Source organism: Aphis gossypii, chromosome X (genome assembly GCF_020184175.1).
Source record: "Aphis gossypii isolate Hap1 chromosome X, ASM2018417v2, whole genome shotgun sequence".
Taxonomy (NCBI): domain Eukaryota; kingdom Metazoa; phylum Arthropoda; class Insecta; order Hemiptera; family Aphididae; genus Aphis; species Aphis gossypii.
Genome location: NC_065533.1, coordinates 16,115,788 through 16,129,097, shown reverse-complemented (window position 1 = coordinate 16,129,097; position 13,310 = coordinate 16,115,788). Strand labels below are relative to the sequence as shown.

General features: G+C 25.2%; 1 protein-coding gene across 1 annotated transcript in view; it reads left to right on the top strand.

Annotated features, from left to right (window-relative positions):
- The first annotated feature begins 400 nt into the window (after positions 1-400).
- LOC114120322 (procathepsin L-like) overlaps positions 401-13,310 on the top strand; it is a 43,329-nt gene continuing 30,419 nt past the window's right edge. Inside the window, exons 1-3 of the mRNA XM_027982194.2 lie at positions 401-842; positions 930-1,050; positions 4,250-4,399. Of these exons, the coding sequence (XP_027837995.2) occupies positions 646-842; positions 930-1,050; positions 4,250-4,399 (468 nt within the window). The 5' untranslated portion in view covers positions 401-645. The remainder of the gene's footprint in view (positions 843-929; positions 1,051-4,249; positions 4,400-13,310) is intronic.

The window sequence follows — 13,310 nt, the reverse complement described above, 5'->3', positions numbered from 1 at the left end:
ATTTTTTTTTACAAGCTGGTGGTATATAAATATACATTTCAAAATTGTTTGAAATTTTGTCTGCGCATGCGCAATGAAAACTATTTTTTTAATTGCACCACCTACTTTGAACACCATATTCGGATAGGCCATTTTTTTTCAAAGTAATTTGTATATATTAACTATGGTTCTAAATTCAAAATTAACCGAATACGAGCCAGATAAATAATACATTTTTTTTTTATTTTTTTTAAAAATGTATGATTAATTCTTATTGGTCAGGTATTTTTTGAATATTTGTAAGTATTTTTTTCTTTAGAAGTGTTATATTTTATACTCATATTATGTTAGTCTTGTTTATAAGACTTACTTTATTAGGTATGACAATGCTCAAACATCACCCGTCTGTATAAAAACAGAAAATATTTTAAGAGAAAAAATACAAGTGGCTCAAATAGCTGGCACAATATATGACAATAAATGACCTATGTATTATTGAAGACCACAAATCGTGAAATTCCTGTCGTAGTCGGCATCGCCGCCTCTCTTTCGAATGTATGAACAGTTTAGCAGAACGACGGAAAACGCGTTCTATACATATATATAAGTGTGCGGACACGCGTTATCCGGTCGTCGGCGACATTGATTTTCGTCGAGTGTGCAAAAATGTATGTTTGCATGGTTTTTTACACGGCGGTTAAGCAATACATCGGAACTTCTCCGCGGCAGAACACCTCTACCCGACCAGTGATATCCCCGTACATGTTGTTGACCGTCGTCAAATTCAGACGTGCCGTGTATCGCATACAAAAGTTGTACCTATTTTTCGGATATTGCGCGGAAGTTAATGGGAAGTCGACGATGTAAGTGTATTATAATATAATACCTAACATCTTGCGTTTGCGATAAATTTGTCATAAGTGTCGGCGGTGGTATTGTTTGACTTGCAGGTTTGGTACCAGGCAAGCTCCACTTTGGCCTCTGTTTTGTTGCGCTGTACTCCTCGAAGTCGTCAGCGGAGCGAAGCCAAAACATTCCGTTTATTTGGATCCGCACTGGGACAATTTTAAGGTCAGTTCATAGCTGGATAACAGTTCTGACGGTTAACAACTACTTAATCACCACGTTTTATTTTGATTTCTCATGAACGGCTTACTGAGAAAAAGCGTGTAGAAGTAACATTGTATGGTTAACTGCGTTATAACATATTATATACAAGTATGACTGTAACTTTCAAATAAAAATAAAACATCAGCTCAATGAAATTAATTTAAAGATTGTTTAAAAATTTAAATTCTGAACCAAATTACAAATGTTTATTATGATATTTTTTTCTGTGTGTGAGTGTCTCATACTATTTTAAATCTGTAAAAATGCTTAATTTTTAACTTAGAGAGATGGTTTGTAGATACAAATTTAACCTAGTTTTTACTTTTTTTCAAAAGTAGAAATTTCCAAGCAATTATAATTAGCACCCAATATCCATATTTCACATTACCAATTATTTGAAATTTGTACAACATTTTATCTCATTTTGCACTACTATAAGATATACTATTTATTTTAGGTTTTAAATAATATTATGGTACAACTTTTGTTCTATATAAAAATCAATGAAAATTTAATATAAAGTTTTTCCAACAGGATTGAAAAAATATCAAAAATACATAGTCAGACTTTTTTTATATACATAGTTTAACGAAATTCATCAAAATTTGCAAATTATTATTTATGTAGGTGTTTTCATAAATATTTAAGTTTAATACCTTAGGTTTGAAAACTAAAAACAAGATTCCTCATAAGTTTTTATATTTGGAAATTTAAAAAATGTTAAGAATTATGTTTAAACTATACCTACATATTGTTTTGAGTAATTGAAGTTTGATTTCTTACGATATTGGATATTGAAATGTATAATAACGATTTATTCTCATTTATCATTTATCCACAAAATATATCAATTTTTGTGATTTTGTTATTAAAAAAAAAAAAATAATCGTAGAAACTTAAAATATTCCACTTAAACATTTTTTTTCCTATAGGTACATTGAAACTATCAAAATATTCAGACTCATTTTAAGCATTTTTTTAAGCACTTTAAATTTTAGTTTATTTTTTAAATTCGATAATAAAAGAAGAAAAGTGGGTAATTTCTAATTTCTCATTACAATCACATTCAATCGCTGTACATAAGATTTTACCATTCCATTTATTTCACTTAATTCATTAGAATGAATACCTATGTCATATTTTAATTTAATGAATCAATATGTACCTACGAAAACGATTCTGATCTAAGTGGTGACCTGTCAGCCTATATTACTAAGTATAATAAATTCATAATGTTTGAAACAAAATCGAATTAGTTGAACATTACTTTTTCGTAGAGAAAATCATTAGAAGTATTTTTCTTTTTATATATTACAAATACTTCATATTTTATTATAAAATTCATTGATGGTACATATTATTTAAATTCACTTCCTATAAAAGTACTTGGAATTAAATGAATAGTTTGTTATAATAATAATTTTTTGTATAATGTATAAATTAATAAATTATACATTCTTATTCGTATACATTAAATGTACGTTATATGTGCGAAAATGAAAATAAGGTTTTAGAAACTTTGAATAATTTTTTATATATTAATCTTATGACTTATGCAAATAGCTATAAGCCATTTTTCTTTAATATGATTAAATTGAAAATAGTAAAAAAAAAAAATCAATTGATATGGTCTTATTATTCCAATTATCATAAACACATATAATAGGTACTATAACATATTTCCAAATCTTTTAAACATTTGTTTATCATGCAATCATTTAGATACTTATAATACTTATAATAGTATAGGTAAACATTGTATGTCGAATGCGAACTATTCGTAATGTATTTAATATTTTCATAAACTTTTTAAGTAACGAAAACATCAAAATTCAATAAATGACATAATTTAACGCAGCGTAAAATCGCCTGACCGAGCTTAAAAACTGGGTCTCTTATGATGATATAGCGTTTATTTAAAACTTATTATAACAATAGAATACCTGGATTCTTTTGTTTAATAATTTGTTTTTTATTTGTCTGGTTAAGAAAAAAGAAAAACAAAACTTATAATATGAATAATTTATTATTTAAATTTAATTGTTTTATTCCTTATGAATGTTGTTATCATACATTCAACTAAAATGTATAAACATAGTGATGTTTTCAGTTAAACCGAAGATCGATTTAACTATAACGTGTTTGTTAATAGGTATATTAATAAAAGTATTTAGATATACCGCTAATAAAATGTAACTATTACTTTGGTAATTATAATGTATGTTTTTATCAATGACACTGTAACTCAATACTTAATTTACACCTGAATTTATATTTTATATAGTGGATTCCGCTTAATGTGGACACGTCCGGAGCAGCCCTATTTTCTCATGTTAAGCGGTTGCTCATAAAAACCAAATTAGTTCAAAACATAAACATTTGTAATAACAAAAAGTTTTTATTTTGCATATGTGAACCATACAATTGAAAAAATGATTAAAATACCAAATAAATAAAATTACTATTTTGAGGTATAATGCGTATAAAACATTAAGGCTTAAATGGTTATGCTTTTTATAACTTTCGATAAACACTATCTCAAAGATCCGAAGAAAACCGATTATATTAATCGTATATTATATAATATTTTATATTAGGTTATTGAGGATTTGTATTCAATTAATTAATTAAAAATTCGACTTTCAACTCGGGGTAGTTTTTAGTAGTTAAATAGATCTAAAAGGTACTTTGGAGGTAAAAAAAAAATTCAATACTCTTCCAACTAACTCAGTTTTCCAATTTCAAAATGCAATTATTTTATACGCCATTCAAAAATATTTTTAGAAGATATTTTTCTTCCATATTCAACTAAAAATTTTACCGCCAGATAGATGTATATGTCCCATCCATCAAAATTGTTTGCTTTTTAGTGCCAAATCTGGCCATCAATGCACTTACGTTGTAACTTTATTTTAAAAAAACTATAAATAATGTAAAACTAGTTTATGCAATATTGATATCTAACGCAACATATACGAAGGGTTAATTTATGACATTCATCGAATTTATACGAGTACTATTATTATTTACCACAAAATAATTATATACCTCTACCGATGGTTATAATTTATAACTTTATAACTTCTAAATTAATTATTTATTATGTTTAAATAATTAAAAGATAATATTTATTTAATAAATCGTAATTTATATTTTATAGGTGGAACACAATAAAACATACATAAGAAATAATGAATACCACCATCGTACAGCGTGGGAGGAGAACTTCCATCACATTAATAAACACAACGAAGAGGCCAAAACTGGAAAACACAATTACACACTAGATTTGAATCATTTAGCCGACATGGTAAACAAATCTGAATCTAAAATAATAATTTTGATATTTTGAACAAATGTTGTTAAAATTTAAACTTTAAATGATTGTAATGTTTTTAAATCATTGTACACGAGCAATTTGTTGGTTGAACAATATTTGTGCTATAAATATAGTCTTTAGTGTTAATTTATTCCCAAGAAGATCGTAATCATCAATTATTTAATTTTAATTTGTTTACACAAAATCTATGAAAGGTATAGGTAGATAGTACATTTACTTTTCATTTTTTTCTCTTAATATACCTGAACTTAATGATCATATATTGTAACAGCATTCATTTAAACATATCCAAAACTTAATTGGAAATTTTGTTTAAAATTAATTGAGCGTTCGTTAAAAATGTATTGTTCAATAATTTTCCAATAGCTCTTTCTAAATTCATATACCAACTGCAGTTAACACCCGCATGTGTTGTCTCTGTCTTACAAGTGCGTAACATAGCACATTTACAGATTACGTTTAGCTCCGTTAGTTTAAAAATCGACCTATTATAAAACTAGTTAGTAAGTACATTATGTGTGTTCGTGTGTTGGTTTTTTACGAAGTTCATTTTTTTAGAAAGTTATGCGTATATAATATTATAGTGTAAATTTAAAATGCTCATAACTCACTTGAATAACGGAATAATCGTAAGAAACCAACACACCAACACAGATAATGTTCTTAATAATATCATTAAGTACTTAGGTACATAAATATAATTTAATATATATTTATGAATAAATGTAACAGCAACACAAAATATGTTGGCATTATATTTGTTGTTAATCTAATAACATATTGTTCTATGATAACATTTCATAAAGATCTATCGAATCTATCAGTATATCGTTCATGATAATTGATAGTTAATTTATATAAAAATGTATCATTAATAATGTCTGTACTCTTGACTATTTTTTTTATTATGAACAATAGAACAAATGACATTGAACAATGTTATAATATAGCACCTATTATATATCTAGGTATTTGAAGTTTGTTTGTTATATTTTATTATTATTTGATACATAACATTATAAATTGTATTGATATATTATTTAAAAAGAAACTTGCAACAAATTATTTAAAATATATTTAATTATTAATTAAATTAAATTATTCACTTAGATATAGTCTATATAATCTAGATAAGTGTATTCATCTTCTTGTAGCTTTACAATTCTGTAAACATTTTTGCTGCCGCTGTCAAGGGCGCACACGAATTGCCTCTCAATTAAAAAACTATCATTAATTTAAATTGCCTTTTATTTTAAGTAGGAACTCCCTTTTACAGGAATTTCCTCCGGTATAATAAATATAATTGATCGGTTTCTAGTTCAAATTACAAACATTTTTTTTTTTTTTTAATTACAATAATTGCAAGCGCATACGTGACAGTTAATATGTAAAAATAAAGCCGTGTTATTACATATGCAAAATGATATATTGATATACAATTAAAAATAATCAATTGGTCTTAAGATAAAATATAATTTTTTACAGTCAATATTTAAATTGATAATAAAAATAAATCATATTCCTATTAACAAAATGTATCTTGATGTTTTTTACTTCTTTTTGAAAAATCTAACAAATATAACTATTTCTAATTGTATTGATTTTTACACATTCATAAATTCATAAATATGGTGTTCAGTTCATAAAAAATTTGAATTTAATTTAAAGCTAATGATTAACATGTTAGTTATGGTAAACTAATTACGTTAAACTAGTGATTTGACAAATTAATCTGTCTTGGGAAGTGTTGTATAATGTATAACTTAACCATAATATTATTGAAAATTAGGAAAATCGATATAATAATTTAGTTTTTAATTATTTTAGCATAATTCAATTTTAATGCAACTATAATAATAATAACTGATACCTATGTATTCCGACTGAGCTAAGCTCGTATCTGGTATATAGAGTTCCAAGATTAATATAACTTATTGAAAAGCTGACTTAATTTTCTAGGTATATAGCAGTGTTGATTAAATTATGTTATTAATATTAATACCAAAGTTTCCTTGAACATTTTTATTTACAGATATTGGTTTTTATAGTTTGATTGATATACACATTCTACTCAAGGCCATGAACTACGTACCTATTTTATTAATTGTATTTTTATATGATTTTTATTAATTATATCATTGATTTTATTAGAATGAATTTTACATGAAATTTTTATCAGACTCTTTACATCATTATTTAAACTGTTGGATATAGTCTTAACTATGTAATAATACACACATTTTTGTTAGCGATATTAGTTTTGCTGGAAACTGAAATTCAAATGTTATAATACTATACAAGCTTTTCCGATGTATTCTGTCCTAGGCTTTATTGAAAACAACAAAATACATATTTTGTCGAAATTAATAACTCTTTTCAATAATTCGTACAATTATTGACTGCTGTTCAAGTGTTGATTTACCTCTACAAATCCATACTAGTGTCCTCCGATACACTCTTCTGATATGGGTTATACAACCGCTTCAATAGAATCCTTTAAAACACCATATAAGTAGGTATATTGTATTTGGTAGGGATATTTTTTATAATTGTAAATTGTAAGATAGGTAGTTTTGATAATTTAAAATACAGCGGAATCCATTTATATTTTGGGATTGAATATTAATTAAATTTGTTTGTGGTCTTGAATTGAAAGTTGAAAAATAAATATGTTATGAAACTAATCCTCTTCTAGGATTTTATAAGTTTTGTTGACAATTTGTACATAGATTTAAATATGTCCTAATAGTTTCGTTCGTGATATTGCAATATTTTGATTTTAATTCAGAATCCATTTTATACATCTTCCACCATGAATAATGAGTTGAATGTAAAATATTGAACAATTCGTCAATCGTAACGAAATACAGTAAATAGCAGAGGTGGCCAAACCGCGTCTCGCGAGCCGCATGCGGCTCGCCACATAGACTTTTGCGGCTCGCATCTTATCTCATTTTTACGAAAATATTTTTTTACATGAATTTATGTATTATATATATTATATATATATATGACTTTTAATTACATTTTGGCTCTTCTATATTTATTAATACATTTGGTGGCTCGTGAGTCTCTTCTCGCTGGGCACTCGTGGTGTATAGTATAGTATAACGCTAGTTACAGGTTTAATAAGACGCTCTTTATTATTTATTGTTAAAATATCATGTTTACGTACCATTCGATAGTATTTCATTGACTCTTTTTCCTGGTGTTTTCAACACAAATTTAGAATGTTTTAATTGTTCAATACGAATATTTTATTCATCTATGGTTAGTAATGCGTTATTATCATTACGGTTTTTTATAATTATATCAGATATAATATTGTTAAATTTGTTTTTCATATCAGTTCAACCATATTGAATTGTATTAATAATATAATTTAAATATAACTTTATGAATATTTTAACATGTTAACAATTAAGAAATAATTGATAATCAAATCCAAAAATTAATAAACCACGATAATTACTAGTTTGTTAGGTAACTATTGTTATTTATTAGAAAATAACGTTATTTTGATGTGTAACATAATAATTTACTGTAACATGTATACGAAATATAGATGTATAATCTAAAATTGTTTTAACTAATGAGGAAGGATATTGACCCTAATTTATTAAAAAAATAAAATAAATAATAATCACCATTACAATGATTAAATGGAAAAAAAAACTATTTACTAAGTTATTTCGTTAAACTAAACAGGTTTTTGATTTTTAATTATTTTTTATATAATTAAATGTAACAGAATTCAAACTTTTACAAAAATTAGTTTTTGATGTTTAAAACAACTTTCTACTTAAAAAATGATTAATATGTATAAATTGGTTATGAGTAACGTTGTAATATTTCACGTTACTTTAAAGTTAAATGTTAAAAGTTTTTACTCAGTTGTGGATAATGAAAATGTAAGGTTAGTACATTAAAGTAGTGATTTCGAGGTTGTGTTGTGTATGGAATTCTGTTGTAACTCGACAAATTCCCATGGGATTTTAGTCAGATATATTAAAATTAAATTTAAAACCACAAAGATTAAATTACAGTTAATTAATTTGTTTTTAGCAATTCTTTCTCTAATAAATGTTTATGTACCAATGGAGTAACTATTAACCAACAAGATGTTTTATTAGTTTAATTTGTAATTTTGTTATGGTTACTTATAAGTACTTTAACAAATAATAATTATCATTAGTAAATAAGTAATTATTAGTATCTACATTAAAATTTCATATATTTTATAAATATTTTCATAACAATTTCAATTACATTTTCGTGTAGGAGTTTACATTTGGTTATATAGCTCCTTGTTTACAATTTAATCTAAATATAGGTACCTTTAAATCTATAGTATTAAAACACTGACAGAAAGAAGAAGAATTCTCATAAAAAAATGTAGAGAAATGTATATAATTATATAGGTAAACTAAAATTTTTGGTTAAAGTATCTATTGTAGCGTGAAGAAAATGACGTTTAGATTTTTAGGTAAGTTGGTGGATGTAGAATATGTGTGTCGATATTTCTTAAAAACCTGGCGTATTGTACGCGGGCTTACTGTATTCGAAGGGTGAAATTTATTCCTAACTCTGGGAAAATGTTATTCACTTATAAAATCCCATCTCGACGATATACATTCACTCTCCACTACACATTTATTACATTACTGTATAAACTTACTATAATACATGTGACGGGTTGAAACTTATATAAAAGTCTGGGTAGATAAATGGTATTCATTAATACCTACAAAATCGTGACAAATTTTTCATTTATGCCGGTAAATCATATTTTGAATTAAATATGTCACACACTCGTATATACATACTACACTTGCATATAATCATTATAAGTTTATTCCTTAAAAAATTAATTTTTAAAGTTTATAATTTTATTGAGCATTAAATTATAAATACACCTATATTGTTATGAGTTGCTTGTAAAGGAGACCGTGCTTACTTTGTATACTTGTGTTCTTAATTTAGTGAATTTTGTATATTTAACGCTCAAAATAAGCTAAAAAGTCAACTAAAGTGTATGATACATAATTAATTTACATTATTATTTTAAATTATAAATTCTATTCTAATTTTCTAGAGAAAAAAAAACTATGACTACAAGGCAATAGTTAACATACGTAGGTATAAATATTAGAATTTCTTAATTTTTTTGTTATTTGTTTAAATTTCAACAACATATACAAAAAAATGAATAATGACTATTAAATAAAATCATTTTATACTAAACAATATTTTAATAAAATAAATTCAGGGCAGAGGCGTTTTTTTACATCTATCACAGACTGAAACATAAATAAACTACATTATTCCTTTTAATATCTAATAAATATTAATGAACATTAAACATTTGTATTTATTTATTTACGGCGTAATTTTTTTCTTAATTTACCAGCCGCCCATTAAGCAGGGCTGGGCACACGAGTGCTGTATAAACTACCACGGCCTTTAAAAATGATTATTTACTCACTTTTATGTATAAAGATAACAAAAATTACAATTTTACTATTTGACTTTTCACAGACACTATAACTTTCTGCCGTATTTCCGAGGTAAAGTTTCCACAATAAAATATAAACTATATAAATTTAACTATATACGTGCCAGGTAAAGGCGGGTCGGCTGTATAAAAACTTTTTCAATATGACTCGTTTTTTTTTTTAAAAGTACCGTTATTGCCTATTGGTTACCAAAGAAAATTTTTTACTTAAACACATTATTAATGTAATACCTAAACAAAATTCAATCACGGAAGACGACAGAAGCAGCATGTTAACCAAAGTATTATTAAGTACATAAAACATGTAGATACTCTTTTTCTAATGTCTAAATAAAAAATAAATATACTGCATCGAGTCAGATAACCTATATTGCAATTCGTATATTTCTTCGTTTATTATGTATAGATGCTTTTGATAATAATATAACTGTAAAAATAATTGCAGTTACCCATAAGGTTTGACCAATTGACCCAGGGGTCCTCTGCATTATCTATTAGACTTATTCTATATTCCCAATAATAGTTTAATACTCTTCACTCGGTGTTCATTGAAAATATCCACTGTCACTATACTTTTACAGCTCCATTATAAACACTTCAATAACCAACTAACTAACCATTTCAATCACCCAATTCGCATTCAAAAATATTCCAGAAAATTCCAACAAAGTTAAAATTACACTAGTGGTAGATATATGACTGACGTATTTATAATAAAAAAAGTGTAGATCATAATTAATTATACATTTAGGTAATATTACTAATATTTTTTGTAATGAAAACCCATCATTGGAAGACCTATCAACTATATTATTTTTAAATTAATATTTACTTATTTTATCAATTAAGCTAATTATTCAGATGTATAAAGATAGGTAGCCAGATTGCTAATAATAAATTTAAAAAAGCCAAATAATGTTATAATGTTATTATTATATTTATGTACAAATAATTTTAGTAAACAAACAACAATACAAAAAAAGTATTTATAAATTGTCACCTTAAAAAAAGAGTTACAATAAAGTAAATTTGTTTCCATATTAGTAAAAAATATCAATGGATTTATTTTTGAATTTGTTGGTAGAATTTAAAATCTTACTCCTCCAGGTTTCTGAGAACAAAATGAAAAAAAAACTATTTTTATTTTTGATATAACTAATACACCAATATTATGGTATAAAGATGTAGTAATAGTATTTTACTAGTATTCATAAGCAAAACAAGGAGGATGCAAGGAGTTTTACTGTGTTCCGCGCAATATTAAATGATTTAAACATTACTTCTGTAGTTTAAAATAAATCCTAAAGTATTTTTTTTACATTCTGAGCATAACAATAAAATTATTGATTATACAATGATGTGATTTTTTTTTTAATGTATTGTACTTTTATACAATAAGTATAGTAAAATAATTGCTTCAATTTTTAACTGTAAGAGATGTTTTATATATTAATTGTAGTTAAAAATTAAAAATTTCCAGTACTTTCAAAATAAACAAAAAAAATTAAAGAAAAATTGGAATTTTTATGTTAAACCAGTTTTTAAAGAAATTGGGAATTTTTAGGTACCAAGTTTATAATACCATTTTTTAGATATGGTAAATTTTCAACGTATTTATATTTATTTATAAATATTTTTCTTTATTTTTATGATTAATGATTAAAAAATTTTCATTTAGTCAAAAAGCTTAATAATATAATATAAGATTCTACGTGTGTTGTTGAGTTGTTCTAATAAATGTATAGAAATATTTTCTAATAATACAAACGCACAAATTATTTTGTAGTGGAATTGCTATGAAATGGTTATTTTCATAGTTACAGCTTGAAAATGTAATACAGAGTTAACTAGTTAGAAATTAAATTAATAGTGAAATAAATTACTTAACATTATAACAATATTAAAATACATAATAGTTGATAATGCTGATTATAGATCACCTTTGTTCAGAATAATTTTTTTATACATAATGATAAATCATTGAATTCAAAATTAACACATTCATTACAGTGACTTACTCAACGGGTTTTGTATAGCAAAGCGATATCCACTTCCCCACCTTTTTATTCTCATAATGTATTCATGTAGGTATCAAGAAAACAATAAATTTATGCAATACACGCTCCAACACATACACTATTAGAAATTGAACTACAATTATTTTTAATTTATTTTATTATTTTGTTTACATCTAACCCTAAAAACATTAGTCAAGCATGTAACATTATATTGAAATTAAAACAAACTATCACAGTATAACAATAATAAATTTTTTGACCAACCGCATTCTAATTCATTCTAATTATAACAAATTATAAATTATGTAGGTAAGCACTAAATTAAAGCAAAAGCTCTCTCCTCCCCTTTCGAAATAAAATATTATCGTGTTTTTATTTTCACAAAAAAAAAAATTAAAATTAAAAACGTTCCTGACAATACGCTCTGCCTACACTTTTATACTTGTATTCATACGACTTACCTGATTATTCGGTGATCTATCAACGCATATCTATTATCCGCTATCTACTGATCACAGACGGCTATACACGCTTAAAATCTAAAATTTCAATAATGTTAGTACTTTAAAAATTAGCCCTCTTAACGGGCGAGGCTATCAAGTCAAAGATATTAATATCACAGACTTATTATTTGTTATCATTTACCAATCACTATTACCAAATTTATAAAACATAACTAATAATTTATAAAACTCAGGACTAGAAACTATCACTATCTGTTCAAAAAACCGAGACGTTTCTCTGACCTAGGGTACTCACTTGGAAATGAGTTGAAGCTGTATAGGTACCTAATATTTAAATGAAATAAAAAAAAAATAAAAAAAATACCTTGTATAATTTATACACGTAATCAACATTCTCTATTTTAGAAAATCAACTTATCTCGTAAGTTTTTTCCATTATATTGAATCAATAATAAAAGATAACATAGACATAAATATGGTGAAACAATATTTATATAACATGTATTTAAAAATATATATATATGTTTATATCGCGAATAACAGAATTTAAAACAAAAAAAAGTTTTCTTTTAAAATATCTGACACATAATAGTTATGAAATTATTTACTTTTAATTCTCAATTGTTTGTATAAACTATAACTTTGTCAGAATTTGTATTAATGAGGTTTTTTTTTAGAAATCATAAGCATAAAGTTTCTAATTTATTTTCGTTCAGTGGATGGCACAACCAAGTTTAAATTACTTTTAAAATAATGGTCTCAAGACACCTACAATAAATAAAATACGTAAACTAGTACAATACAAAAATTCAAGTAATTAATTTTTTTCACTTAATGAATAGTTGGCTTTATTTGCCTTAAACCAGCAAAAAGCATATTTTACA